Consider the following 14,686-nt stretch of genomic DNA (forward strand, 5'->3'; position numbering starts at 1 on the left):
ACTATGTTTTTAGGCTATTATTATTACCTGCCCCTTTCAGGAGACTATCTCAACGCTGACAGCATCTTGGGCTTGGAAGTTAAGCAAGCTTGGGCCTTGGATAGGAGGCCACAAGGAAATCCTGGGGCTACAGGCTTGACTGAGAAATTGAGAAAAACATATTAGGAGAAGGCAATGGCAAACTCCTTTCATACTGTTGCCAAGAAACCTATCCATGTAATCAAAACGAATGGCAGCACCCAGCTGACCTTGTCTGATCTTGGCAAGCTAAGAAGGATCTGGTTAGTACTTGGATGGGAGACCACCAGGAAACCTGAGGGCAGTAGGCTTGATTGGAAAGTTGGAAAAAGATCCTGGAAGAAAGCAAACTACTGTTTTGTTATTGAGAAAACTACCTAGGCATAGGTCTACAATCACCAGGAATTGAGTTTGATGCAAGGGAGTCTCTATCTTTCTCTTTACCTCCCAAGTCAGCTTATAAACAATATAAACAATTGCAAATAAAAATACAATCAATATTTTTTAAAAGAACACAGATTCTCCCCACTGGACAGTTGGTGATAGGAGCCACAAGGGGTAAGAGAAAAGAGTCCATTGGAGAAAACCTCTTCTCACTCACTTCAACGATCCTTCTTACTGGGTAGTTTGGACCAGAGAATTGGTGGGCTGTCTTTCCTTGGATGTGTGCAAGCAAAAGCTGTTTAGCCCTCTTGCAATAATGCATTCATTTGCGTTCCCACAGTGAGCAGAGGGTGGACTGGGTGGCCTCAAGGAGGCTTCCAGCTTTGGGATTCCATGCCTTCAGTCTGTTGAAGTAAGAAAAGGAAGAAAAACAATCTCACAGCTCTAAGACACAAGGAATAAGGGAGGCTGAAGGCTCCAGATGGGTTGGACTACAATGCCCATCCTTCCCCAGCCAATACACTCTAGGACTTCCCTTTTAGCCTAAGGATGCTGAAAGAGCTTGGAGGCCTCTCTGGGGACATCCCCCAGAGAGAGCTGGAGCCGGTTCCTTTCTTCAGGGACTTCCCTGGACAATGTCCTGTAGTGGTGGTTGATTTCTCTTTGGTTGGGAGGGAGTCAGCCAATCCCCAGAGGTCCTCTGTGGACATGGCCAAAATGTGCCCTTGGTCTTACGAGATCAGGCGACCAGGGAACCTGAAAGTGTGAGGTCTCCACTAATTCTCTGTGCCTGGTTGCACTGTTTTAGAACTGGAGAGGACTCTACTCTAGTCCGGCCACCTCTCAAATGATCCCACCATCTCTCTTGGTCTGCAGGTCAGCAATCTAATCCAGAGTTACTCCTTCACGGTGGAGCTGGAGACCCCTGTCCAGGGCCTGAAACCTGCCGTGGTGAAAGTCTACGATTATTACGAAACTGGTGAGAAAGGGATCTGGTGGGGACAGGCCTGAATAGCATACTTAATTTTATTATTTTTCAAAATCCACCCCCGCCCTTCCAAGTTTACCCAAAACGTACAATGTGTTGCCAGAGCGGTAAGGGTTTTGACACCAGTTCTTGAAAACAATCTAATGCAGCATGAGGACTAGCAACCCTGGTGTCTATTGACCAAATTAAGCAAAGCACCTCTGACCCTTCTTCCTCTTTTGTTTGTGTTTTCAGATGATTTAGCCATCTCACAGTACATCGCCCCCTGCAGCACAGGTGGAGTATAAACAGCAATCGATTCTTGCCAAAATTCCCAGTTTCAGACGTTTCTTTCTCCTCCTCCTCCTCCTCCTCCTCCTCTTCCTAAGAAAAAAATCTATTCTAAGATCGTTACAGGGTTGTTTTATTTTAACAAGAACTTACAAATAATTCTATCTGACTCTGTCTCTGCAAAGTTAAAAACAATCTCTTCAAAAGAGTAGTTAGATCACTATGGAGCATTTTTTTTTAAATGTGAATTTTGTTATAATGGCATAGAACCCCACTTTGTGATCTGTGTGTGGGCAAATCTGGCAGAAGCTCACTTGGGACTCTGCATTATAGAAATCAGAGCCTTTCTCATGGGAACAAGCCAAGATTGAATGGTGCTAGGATGGCCTCACAGGATACTCTGGTTTTCCTACAAAAATGCTATGTTCTCACACACACACACACGCACACACACCAAATAAGATCACTGACTGTTAGAACAAGAGAGAGCAACTTCTCTCGAGACCACATGTGCACATCATCCTGTTCTGTGAAAGAAGAACGGTTGTGCTGGATCCAGGCAAAGCCCACTTTGATCCAGCATTTTGCTTCTCACTGGACCAACCAGATATTTCTGCTTCCCAAATGACCAGCTTCTTCTGCCTCTGTCTGGAAACCTGGAGCTGTGTTCAAGGCAGATTTTGTAGGTCCAGTTTGATCTTATCCTCTCTTGCAGTGGTTATTTTTACAATTGTTTTTCTGGTTAATTGATTGACTTTAAGGCCAGTGTCAACTCTTAGCAACCACATAGATTTTCTCCATCACAATCTGTCCCTAACCTGGCCTTTCAGGTCTTCCAACAGCGCCCCCATCATCACTGTAACTGAGTCTATTCTCTTTGCTGCTGGTCATCCTCTTCTCCTTCCTTCCACCTTTCCCAGCATCAGAGCCTTTTTTGGGGAGCTAGGTCTTCACATAATGTCTCCAAAGCAGGATAATTTCATAGTTAAATTTCATGGTTAATTTTCATGGTTAAACAAACACCCCAGGCCAGGCTGGATTTTTTGGTTTAATATTTATTGTTTCTATATTTATTTATTAAGGTTTTTAAACTGCCCAAAAGCTGAAGCTCTCTGGGCGATTGACAATAAAACACACTAAAAAAAATACAATTTGAATAAAGATGTACGCAATCACATCAAATCAAATGCAAAATGAAAACACCATATAAACTAGGCAGTAGCACGGTGGTCATTCAGAATCTAAAACAACATGAGTTTAAAGCCAATTTGAAAGGCTGGGAACATAGAAAAGGTCTTCACCTGGTTCCTACATGGTGCTCACGTGGGCATCTGTTGGGCCTCTCTGGGGAGGGAATTCTATACATGGGGTGCTGTCACCAAAGGAAAATCTCTCCCTTGTAAAGGCCACCTTACCATCCTTGATGGGGTGAAGGACCAATATAATACAAAGATAAATTCCACCCACACAAGCATTCAAAATCCTACTTTAGAACCCCAGTCTTACTGGCACAGGCAACTCCTGGGAAGAGTCTTGACTGAATCTCAGCTTCTGACAACTTTCATGCTTTTTCTTCTACAGCAGAAGATCCCAAAAAGATCCATTAAGCAAGAAGATCCCCCAGGCAAAACCCCAAGTTGTTAATCTACAGACTGAGGAAGAAAACCAAGGAAGAATCAACCAAGTGTGATCCCCTCTTTTTTTGGAAAAAACGCCAAATGTATACGCCTGACTTACACTGTCTTCTAGAAGACTCGCTACTTATGTTTTCACCAGTTGTGGCAACAGAGGACTGGGGTGCAGACCACCACTGCAGAACCGGAGCAGAAATATTTTTACTTTCTCCAATCATCGGATGAAATAAAACAAGGTTTTTCTGTTCCATCAGGGTCTCTCAAGTGAATCTTGAGCATGTGATGAGAGGCATTTATGGGGTATGAGGAGGCTGGTGTGCTAAGAACTGCTCTCAAAATTGGAAAACCAGAAAAATCAACGGGGGGGGGGCAAAATAGAGGTGGGGGTGAAGGAAGCCAAAGCAAACTGAGGAAAAAATCTGATGCAGATTAATATTTAATGAAGTAAATAGATGTATATGAAATTCATATTTGGCCTATGAGGGTCTGGAACAGAGGAGCACCCATTCTCAAGCATCTAAGAGAAGCATTTAAAAATGTGATTTGAAAAGTCAACAGGTCAGGTCCATATTTCTCTGAAGTTTAACTTTACTGTTTAACATGTGGATTGCATTTTCACTTGCCAACTTTTTTCTTTTTTGACTCCTCAGCCAAACTCAGGGAGATAGTTAGGGCTGGGAATTCCTGACACCAGATGTTGATGGCTGATGGAGAGAGAGAGAGACCTTTGAGTGGAACTGGAGAGATGCAGCAAAGCTTTGGCAAAGCCACATGTGGCTATAAACCATTTGCATCAGGATGTTGTGATACCCGTTCTGACTCGTGCATTGATTTCTATAATTTGCATTGTTGGACCATTCCATGGGAAGTCTGTTGCTTCAGAGTCCAGGAAATCTAGGTCTGATCATAACTGGCTTACTAACTAAGATTCTAGTCCAATGAGCTAGTGCATAAACTAACCAAATGGGATGGACTGACCTGGCATGCTAAGGCATAAGCAAACTAAACAAAGTTCAGACAAGCTCAGCATATTGTCTTTCCTTGACCAGGTGAACCTAGTCACTACCCCTGTCCTCCAGGAATTTATTGAGTCTCCTTTTCAAATCAGTTGCCCGGTTCTCACGTTATCCGAGAGCAGCGACTTCCATCCTCTTCCCCTTGTCTCTAGTTGTAATATTGTATGTGCATGTTCCAAGTTGTGCCTCCTCGGTAGTGTTACATAGTACTTTGGATTCCAAGGCCAAAAGATGCTTCAGAGTGGTCACGGGTGCACCTCTACCTGGAACTCCTTCAACCAAATGCATCTTTTCCCAGGACCGTGCTGGCACTGCAGAGAAGAGTGTGCTTTCCTGGGAAGGGGTGCAGCTGTTTTAAAGGTTGTGGACAGATATGCATCCATGTGGCTTCCACTGGGATGATGTTTAAAAAGTCTTTGAAGACTTGGCTGTTTCCCCAGGCCTTGGGTTAGTGTGAGCGGTAAGCTCTGTACAGGATTTTTTTCTGTTGATACAAGCGTCCTTCTACAGATGCGCATCATTCTTTTCTTGTTTTTCCTTGTTCTTAATATTTTTAATATTTTACCCTGCCCAGAGTCTTTATGGAGTTGGGCAACTATCATCATCCATATTCCATGGATAAAACCCAATAGATTACTGGTGTGACTTAAGTTGGAAGCTGGATGGCTCGGTGACAGTTTAAATCCCAATGCTGGCTGGGGAATTCTGGGTGTTGAAGTCCACACATCTTAAAGTTGCCAAGTTTGAGAAACACTGGTTTAAATGGGGAGAGCTTTCAGCCAGTGGCAGCAGCTTCCTGGGCTCAGAAGCTAAACTGAATCAGGCTGGTTGATATTTGGATGGTAGACCATGAGGAAATATTTGGATGAGAGACCATGAGGAAATCCCAGGAGTGTAGGACAAATTGGAAAACTGCAAAAACATTTAGAGCAAAGCAACAGGAAACCCTTCTGCATTCTTATCACAAAAAAGCATGGACATGGTCGTGGCTATGAGGACTTCAGCTCTCCTTGACGATTTTATCTTTATTAGAAGAAAGGAAGGCTGTTGAGGGTTAGCCAGCTGGGGAATTCTGGGAGTTGAAGTCCATCCGTCTTAAAGTTGCCAAGGTTGAAGAACTCTGGCTTAGAGCTTTAGCATGATTAGCAAAGTAAAAAACACACCCAGAGGCTGAGAGCTTAGCTAATGAAGTGCATCCCCCACACGGAAGTAGGTAAAACTGCCCAGCACCGTTATGTAAAAATAACCTAGCTTCTTGTAACTAATGGAATAAGACTCCCTTGGGGTAAAGTGTTTAAAAATATGCTCCGAACTGCATCTCGGCACGCTTGATTTGGGCTTGGGCCCTGAGCTTCTACCCAGAAATAGACTGTTTAGATTCCAGTTTCCTCAACTGCATGAACAAAATGGCGGGCCCCTCCGCGGCCTTCTTCCCCTACCTCCGGAGCCTTGCCCACCATCCGCACGGCAGGGTTGCCAATAAAGTGCCACCGTGGCACAGTTGTGGGAGGAAGCGGGAGGAGAATGGAGGAGACACGGGTGCGGAACTCTGTGGCCGCCAGCAAACGGGGCTGCAGCCAAACGAAGGCGTTTTTCCTTCAGAAGGAGTGGATGGCCCAAAAGAGAGGAGGAGAAGTAGAGAGGCCCAGTGAGGTGAAGCACAACGTAAAAAAGGTGCAAGGGCTCTACATGTTGGAAAAAAGAAGAAATCTCGGGGGGGACTTAAGGCAGAGCAGGCTTCAGGAAGAAATGTCGATGCATACTAGCAGTAGTACAGAGCACAGGTGATTGTGGTAGGTCATAATTGTAATAGTCATGGAGGACGGTATGAACATTGTTATAGTAACTGAAGAGTAATAGTGGAGAAATAACAATAGAATAGAACATAGGGAGCCCTCACGTGAGAGCAGCAACAAGACTTTGGGTCAGAGGATGAGATTTGCGAGGGGGAGTCATGTCAAAAACCACAGCGTGGCGGTTTGGCCTAAAGGAGGAGTATTAGAGATGTAGGAAACGGGAGGCTTGACCAAGAGGGGACCGTCGCTTAATTAGCATAGCAAAACACACACACCCCAAAGGTGGGAATTTTAGAAAACATAGAACATGCTAAGCTTATTATGGGATGTTCACAGGTAACATGGAATGAGGTGGGTCTGCACAACATTGTAACCAATTAAGCTTATTCCCTTTTTTCCCCAAAAGTATAAAAATAGATGTAATAGTTTGCTTGGAGCTCTCTCCCTTTAGTGAGATGGAGTCCTTTTTCTTGAAGTGCTTCAATAAAAAGAGGAACAGCCAATTCCCATCTTTGGGGTCTTGTTGGGCAGAACCCGGGGGAAAGGGGTTCCGTGCTTTGCGGCGAACCACATATCACTTATATATGTTTGTTTTTATGAAATAAAACATCCTCCCAACCCTTATAGGGAGATCAAAGAAACCACATGCCCAGAGTTCCAAGGTCCATTTGAACTCTATGAGTCTGATGGAAAGAAAAGGGAATGACTTACTTTAGCAGCATCTAAAACACCTAGGAACTGGGTTTGTTTACGCTACAACAAGGCAGCTGAGGGGAGATGTAATCGCAGGCTTCAAAGATTGGAAGGGTTGTCACACACAGGAATTGACTTCTTCTCTGTTGCCCCAAAGGGCAGGACCAGAACCAGTGGGTTAAAATTACACAGAAGGAGGTTCAGGCTAAACGTTAGGAGGAAATCAATGGCTATCTCAGATATCAGCCAGTGGAACGTGAAGTAATGAGTTCAGCCTCTCCAGAGCCCTTCAAAGAGTGGCTGGATAGCCATCGGTCAGGCATGCTGTAGTGGATCATGCAGTGAACAGGGGGCTGGGCTAGATCACCTCTAAGGTCCATTCCAATTCTATGAGACTATGATGGGAAGAAAAGGGAATGACTTACTTTAGCAGCATCTAAAATGCCAATTCCAAGGAGCTCTGCTTTTTCAGAATAAATGAACCACTCCAGACATACAGTATTTCAGATTCAGATGGCATCCTTATGTTTTTCTTGTTAGGTGCTCCTTGGTATTCAGATCAGGTCTTAAGATGATAATGTAGCACTTGGGGATGAAGATCAATCCCAGGAGTCCAGCGCTGGAGGCCAAGATGGAGAAGACCTGCACGGCCACCATGGACTTCCCCTTAGTGCTCAGATAGGTAGGCAGGAAGGACACCCAAACGCTGCAAAAGACCAGCATGCTGAAGGTGATCAGCTTGGCTTCGTTGAAGGCCGCAGGCAGATTCCTGGCCAGGAAAGCCACCGTGAAGCAGACGGTGGCCAGGAAGCCCATGTAGCCGAGGGCAACATAAAACATGGCGACAGAGCCTTCATTGCATTGTAGGATGATCTCTCTAGGCTGGGAGTGCATGTCAGAGTCAGGAAAAGGGGGAGAGACAGCCAGCCAGATGGAGCAGATGATTATCTGGACAGCAGAACAAGAGAGGACAATGGAGTTGGCGAACTTCTTCCCAAGCCATCTGCTCATCCTCTTCCCCGGCTTTGTGGCCACGAAAGCCAGCACCACTGTGATTGTTTTGGCCAAGACAGAAGACACAGCCACCGAGAAGATGATGCTGAAGGCTGTTTGTCGGAGGAGGCAAGTAGCTCTCCTTGGCCGCCCAATGAAGAGGAAGGTGGACAAGAAAGAAAACAGGAGGGAAACGAGGATGATGTAGGAAAGATCCCGGTTATTGGCTTTGACTATTGGGGTCTCCAGATATTTCAGAAAGATTCCTAAGATGAAGCCAGTGATCAGAGATAAGAATAAAGCAATGGAAACCAGGATGACGCCCAACTTTTCTCTAAAAAACAGGAATACTGTAATCTTTGGGATGCATCGATCCTGAACTTTGTTTGGATGATGGTCATTTGGACATCTGATGCACTGGTCTGCATCTGCAAAGAACAAGAGTAAGACCTAAATGATTCCACCATTTTACCTTCATTCATCCTTCATTTATTACAATAGTCCTGCAATGGAATCTAAACTGACTCCCAGCAGGTTACATGCCCTCAGGCAGAATCTGGGGAATGAGGGCTTATACATGAGATATGGAAGAGGAAAGGATACATTTGTGAGGACAATGAAGTGTAGAGACAAGAACCGAACAAAATCCTCTCTTACTTCTGTTGATTTCCACATTTCTGATCAGAGGCAATCTTTATCTTGGGATGTAGTATATTGTGGGTACCCAGTAGTTGCTGTAGTACTTGCTAAATACAGTGGTACCTCGGGATACGAACTTAATCCGTTCCGTGACTCTGGGCGTATCCCGAGTTGGTCGTAACCCGAAGGAAATTTCCCCATAGGGTTCAATGTAAATCCGGTTAATCCGTTCCGCCCTCTGAATTTGGTCGCACCCCGAGGCAAATGTCCCCATAGGGTTCAATGTAAATCCGGTTAATCCGTTCCGCCCTCCGCCCGAATTTGGTCGCAACCCGAGGCAATTTCCCATAAGGTTCAATGTAATTACCGTTAATCCGTTCTGGCGTCCACGGACCACACGGAAAGCGGCCGGGCGCGGCGCGGTGCGGCGCGAAAACGGCCCAGCCCGGCCCGGCGCGGCGCGAAAACAGCCCGGCGCGGCGCGAAAACGGCCGCGGACCACGCGGCAGGGCCGGAAAAACAGCCGCGGACCACGTGGCACGGGCGGAAAAATGGCCGCAGACCACGTGGCACGGGCAGAAAATGGCCGCGGACCACGTGGCACGGGCGGAAAATGGCTCGTACCCCGAGGCGGAGTTCGCAAACCGAGGTAAAATTTTGGGGCCAGAGCTGGTCGTAACCCGAAAAATTCGCAAGCAGAGGCGTTCGTATCCCGAGGTATCACTGTATCTTTGATTTATGTTCCGTTTACAAATTATTAATACATGGGAACACATGTATACCTAATGTAATTACACAGGTAAGTACAACTGCAAGCCCCTCCCCAGTCCTGGTGTGCCTTCTCATGGTGGCGGGGTGGTGGGGTCTTGCTTTGAGGGATGAGCGAAAATGTCGGGAGTGTGTGCCAAGACCCCACAGGGTCACCAAAGGCATGGAGGTCATCCCTGATGCCCAGCTAAATCAAGCAGGCACCTCTATTGGGCAGGAACAATATAGGAAGATGCCAGAAGCAGATGGTGTCTTTAGTGACAATGGCAAAGGTATCAGTTCATGCTACACAGGAGAAGGCACTGGTAAACCACTCCTGTATTATTACCAAGGAAATCACATGGATAAGAAATATAAAATAATTACAAAAGGGTGCCAGATGATGGGCCCCTCAGGTCAGATGGCACTCACCATGCTGCTGAGGAAGAGCTGAAGATCTTTTGGAAAAGTAATGGTATTTATGCTGTGGCTAAATTAAACCCTTTGGGATGTCTAGTTGCTGATGTTGCCATGCAGGAAAAGAAAATGTGAAGCTGCAAAGACAGAATTACAATGGGAACATGGAACGTAAGAAGCATGAACATGGGACAGCTCAACCCAGTGAAAGATGAAATGAAATGACTACAGATTGACACCTTAGGCGTCTGCGAACTGAGATGGACTGGGATCAGACACTTTCAGTCACAAGATCACAGTGTTTATTACTCAAGGACCTGAAAATTGAAGAAACGGTGTAGCAAGAATAGTATATGCCCACAATGCAATCAATGACCGAATAATATTGATTAGATTTAGTGGGCAACCCTTTCATATATCATGATCATTCAAGTTCATGCTCCAACCACTGATACATAAGAGGAGGAGGTTGATGAATTTTATGATCAATCTGACATCCACAGAAAATGCAAGCAAGATGTGTTGTTTTGAATTGGAGGCTGGAATGCCAAAATTGGAAACATGAAAGAGGAAAATGCAATTAGATTGTATGGCTTAGGAAACCAAAATGAAGCAGAAAACCAACCAATCAATTTCTGCCACTCCAATGCATGTTTCTTAGCTGATACTGTCTTCAAACAACCAAAAGAACTCCTCTATACATGGACATCACCAGGTGGAGTACATAGAAATCAAATGGACTTAAAGAAGTCATAAAGGATAAATGTGAAAAGAGACTGCCAAAGTGAAGAAAGAGAAGAAAGCAAACTGTATGTCAGAACCACAAAACATGGAAATTGTCAAGAAGCCAAAGCCCAGAAAGGCAAAAATCTCAGAAAGGAACCCAACAAAGAGTTAGGAGAGACAAGAAGCAGTATTACAACCACATCTGTAAAGACACTGAGGATGGAAAAGCAGGGAAAGTATTTCAAAAGCTCTCTGAACTCAGAAGGAGGTTCCAACCTCAAACTGGTATGCTAAAGGACTCCAATGGACAGATATTAACTGCTTCCCAGGTGGTCAAAGGAAGATGGAAGGAGTCTGCTGAAACATGGTACTGTAGAGGTGTGAACATCCAAGATACCTTAGAAGATATTCCCTACTTACAAGAACCACTAGTACTAGAAGATGAAGTTAGATCAGCAGTTGGAGAATTATCAAGTTGGAAGGCTGACTTGAAATATGGCAAGCAACAGAAGAAGGATCAGAGAAGGTTCTGGCCAAGCTATGCCACCAAAGCTAGAGAACAACACAGCGGCCAACATATGGGAAGAGGTCAAGCCAGATTCCAATAGCGAAAAAAAAGAGATTGAACAGCGAGTATAATCTATCCTACAATATCCTTAATTTCACATGCCAGCCAAATAATGCTTAGGACCATTCAATGGAGATTAGAGCCCTACGTGGAAAAAGAGATGCCAGATGATGAAGCTAGCTTTAGAAATGGCCAAGGAACATGAGACATCATTGGTGATGCAAGCTGGATAATTGAGAAAGTCAAAGAATAGCAAAAGAAGTCACTTCATTGATTAGAAAATGCTCAGAAAAATGGGAATCCCAGAACATCTCATTGACCTCATGATAATCTTATATACAGGTCAGGAAGACACAGTACGGACAGAACATGGAGAAACAGACAGGTTCCAGGTTCGCAAAGGAGTTCGAAAAGGCTGCAAACTCACTACTTTATTCAATCTGTCTGCTGAATATATGTTAAGGGAAGCTGGATTGGAAAAATATGAGCATGGTTTTGAGCTCCAATAGTAAAAGTCAAGGAGCACAGGGAAAAAATGGGACTAAAACTAAATATAAAGAAGACTGAACTAATGACAACAGGTAGATCAACCAGCCTTAAAATGAGCAATGTAGATATCAAAGTGGTGGAGAGCTCCTGCCTTTTAGGATCACCATCAACAGGAAAGGAACAAGCAGTCAAGAAATACATTGCAGACTAGCACTTGGTAGAGCAGCCATGGAGGCCTTGGGAAGGATATTCAAATGCTGTGAGGTGTCTATAACTTCTAAGATCAGAATCGTGCAAGTCCTGTGACACTGTATGGAAATGGAAGTTGGACTTTAAAGAAGCAGGATAGGAAGAGTATTGACTCTTTTGAACGCTGGTGCTGGAGAAGACTCCTGAGAACACTATGGACAGCCAGGAAAACTGACAAATGGCTCTTCAAAGAAATAACCGAGAGCTCTCACTCAAGACACAAATGACTGGGCTCAGATTACCCTACTTTGGACACATTATGCTGGGAAAGATGGCAGGAAAGAGAAGAAGAGGACGAACAGGAGCAAGGGGGATGGACTCAGAGTGGTGATGGGTGCACTGTTGGAAGACCTGACAGACCAGGTTAGGGAGAGAGGGTCATGGAGAAATCCTTTCTGTGTGGTTGCTAGGAGGTGAAACTGTCTTGATCATCATCATCATCATCATCATCATCATCATCATCATCATCAATCAATCAATCACAAATGCTAGGTCCCTTGAGAAGGGAACCAGATTATTATTTTCTTTCTTAACTTTGCACAAGACTTCCCACAGTGACTTCATCTCCATGCTCCATCTCCATGTTTTCATGATGTCCTATTAGGGCCACCTTGGCCACACTTTCATGTAACCATCACTTGGGCACAGATGTGAGAATGCACAGAGGCCGATGGGTTATGGGACTGACTGACTTCCCCTCTAGAGTACCCACCTTCCTGAATGGAGATGGTCCCATCTGCGCAAGGGACACACTTGTAGCAGCAAACTGGCTCTCCTTCCTGAATCAGCTTGACCAATCCAGGCTGACAGCTTTCTACACACCTGGAAGGCGGCATGGACTAAACATATAAAAAGGGATATTAATGAACATGCCTCGGGGGTCAATTATTTAAGGAAAGGAGACTAAACTTGGTTTAATTCAAAATCTGTATTCAACACTGACCCTCTTCAATGGGAATAATTGCAGATGGCTTCCCCGTTAATCTCCTCCCTCCATTATCAGCTGTTTCCCCTTGGTTTGAATTTCAAGCTATAAGTATCTTAGGGCAAGAGCCAGTTTGGTATAGCGGGTAAGGCACCAGGCTAGAAACTGGGAGACAATGAGTTCTCGTCCCACCTTAGGCAGAAAGCCAGCTGAGTGACCTCAGGCCAGTCACACTCTCTCAGCCCTAGGAAGGAGGCAATGGCAAACCACTGCTGGAAATCTTGCCAGGATACCTCCAGGGACTTGTCCAGGGAGTCACCAGGAGACAACACTGACTCGAAGGCACAAAACAAATGAGGAAAACTTAGGAGAAACATCTGAAGAAGAATCTCTAAAGGTTCTACATGAACATTAAACAAATCTAGGGAACAACACAGGGGTCACACGATTGGAAGAGGTCAGTCTACATGCCAGTGCCAACTTATTGCACAATATGCTTAATTCCACACTTTACCAAATTAAGGCGTAAGGACATCCAATGCTGATTGGGGCCCTAGTTGGAAAGGGAGATGTCAGATATGCCAGCTGCCTCCAGAGAAGGCTGTGCAGCACAAGACATTATTGCTGATGTATGCCGGACAATTGAGAAAGCCAAAGAATACCAAAAACAAGTCAATGTGTCTGTAATAAGTCAAGAAAAAAAAAACAGTGAAAAAATAGGACAAACATTAAAGGTGACCAAACTAATGGCAACAGTACAACAACCAGCCTTAGGAACGGCCATCAAGATATTAAAGTGGGGGTAGATTCTAACTGTTAAATTAAAGGAACCAGCAGTGAAGAAATAAGCCTCAGTTGGTAAGGTAATAATGAAGGTCTTAGAAAAAATATTCAGATGCTGGGATGTCTCTGTGCCTGCAAAGATGGGAATTGTGCAGGCAATGATGGATTGTGTCTGTGTGGAAGTGATGTTCCCACCTGGTTAAGCCATTTTGGCCACACGATGGCATCCTCGTTGATGATAAGTTTGGGCTCCCGGGATCCCCGCTTTTCTACACTCCCAAAGGTGACTTGATTGACAGATTTATTGGGAAACTTCACCCAGTAGACGATGTCAAGGTCAGCTGCCAGGGCTCCGTTCTCATCCAAATATACACCATCCATGGAATTGTTGTAAAATTGGGAGTTTTGCAGAAAAGGATGGAGCTAGAATGACAAATTTTAGAAGGTGCACTTCAGGACGGGGGCAATAAACATTCTTCACTTCAGCTCAGCTCATTTGCAGCATTGAGCCTCTTAGACTCAAAGAGGGATCTAGCTGTCAGGCCTAGCCCAAAGAACCCCTGGAGACCATGCAGGTTCAATCAGCAAGGTTTATTTGCCAGTACCTGTTTACAGAAATCTTCTCAGACTGACCAGCAGTTCCCAGGCACAAGTCTCTACTATCTTCTGGAATGTTTAGGGATGCACCAGCTTTCTCCGCTTATCTCCAGAGCGTTGCTCTGGAGACGAGAGCACCGTTTTCACCCCCCCTTCCTCCATTCCAGTCCATCACATCAGCCTAGATAACCCCTCACCCCACAAGGGCTGCCCTCAAGTGTACGTGTTGCCACCACCTTCTTTTCCTCTGCCCAACCAGGGGTGCACCCAACTTTTTCATGAACATTGTGCAACCTGATGAAAGCTGCTGAATCACTAGGACCTTGCTTGAAGCACAAGACTATGTTCTTGTGGTCTTTTCACATGTCCATCCCTACGTGTAAACAAAAGTGTTGGTATCAGTTTTCCTGTGAAGGAGCTGAGACTAGATATTCGTTTTGATTCTGTATGGGAAGTATTTCTCATAGGAGGAGAAGAGGGGGGCAGAGACGGAGTGGCAAAACAGGACTGGGGGGACAACCAAGAAATCTCCGGGAAGGGGAAAGTTGGAAATGGAGGTGTCGGCCGTCAGCTGAAATGGCTAATGTGGATTTCGACAGCGTAGTGGCAGTTGAAGATGGAGTTGGTTTCAATCCAGAGGAAAGGTGGCTAACAATCCGACAATGGATTAAGCAGGGTTTGCACTGCTGAGGGCTTTTTAGTCTACAGAGTGTCCAAGGCCCCCATCTTGGGAACGAGTGCTCACGAGGAAGGG

General features: G+C 45.0%; 2 protein-coding genes across 3 annotated transcripts in view; one reads left to right on the forward strand and one right to left on the reverse strand.

Moving 5' to 3' along the window:
* The window catches only part of LOC103050261 (alpha-2-macroglobulin-like), a 64,764-nt gene extending 61,222 nt beyond the window's left edge, over positions 1–3,542 (forward strand). The window contains exons 34-36 of one of the 2 annotated variants that reach the window (XM_088129329.1): positions 1,279–1,381; positions 1,625–1,666; positions 3,242–3,542. In XM_088129329.1, coding sequence (XP_087985455.1) covers positions 1,279–1,381; positions 1,625–1,666; positions 3,242–3,267 — 171 coding nt within the window. In that variant the 3' untranslated portion in view covers positions 3,268–3,542. The remainder of the gene's footprint in view (positions 1–1,278; positions 1,382–1,624; positions 1,667–3,241) is intronic. The other variant, XM_088129330.1, reaches the window with a different exon arrangement.
* Positions 3,543–7,321: 3,779 nt separating this feature from the next.
* On the reverse strand, positions 7,322–13,716 carry LOC107326516 (vomeronasal type-2 receptor 26-like). Its single transcript, XM_088129326.1, has 3 exons — positions 13,531–13,716; positions 12,340–12,466; positions 7,322–8,220 (listed from the first exon to the last, which is right to left on the reverse strand). The coding sequence occupies exons 1-3, from the start codon at positions 13,714–13,716 to the stop codon at positions 7,322–7,324; spliced, it is 1,212 nt and encodes a 403-aa protein (XP_087985452.1).
* Between the last annotated feature and the right edge of the window lie 970 nt (positions 13,717–14,686).

This window comes from Python bivittatus, unplaced genomic scaffold (assembly GCF_059951505.1).
Source record: "Python bivittatus isolate LINGU-HERP-01145 unplaced genomic scaffold, Pbiv_v1 ctg000810_np1212, whole genome shotgun sequence".
In the NCBI taxonomy this organism is placed as follows: domain Eukaryota; kingdom Metazoa; phylum Chordata; class Lepidosauria; order Squamata; family Pythonidae; genus Python; species Python bivittatus.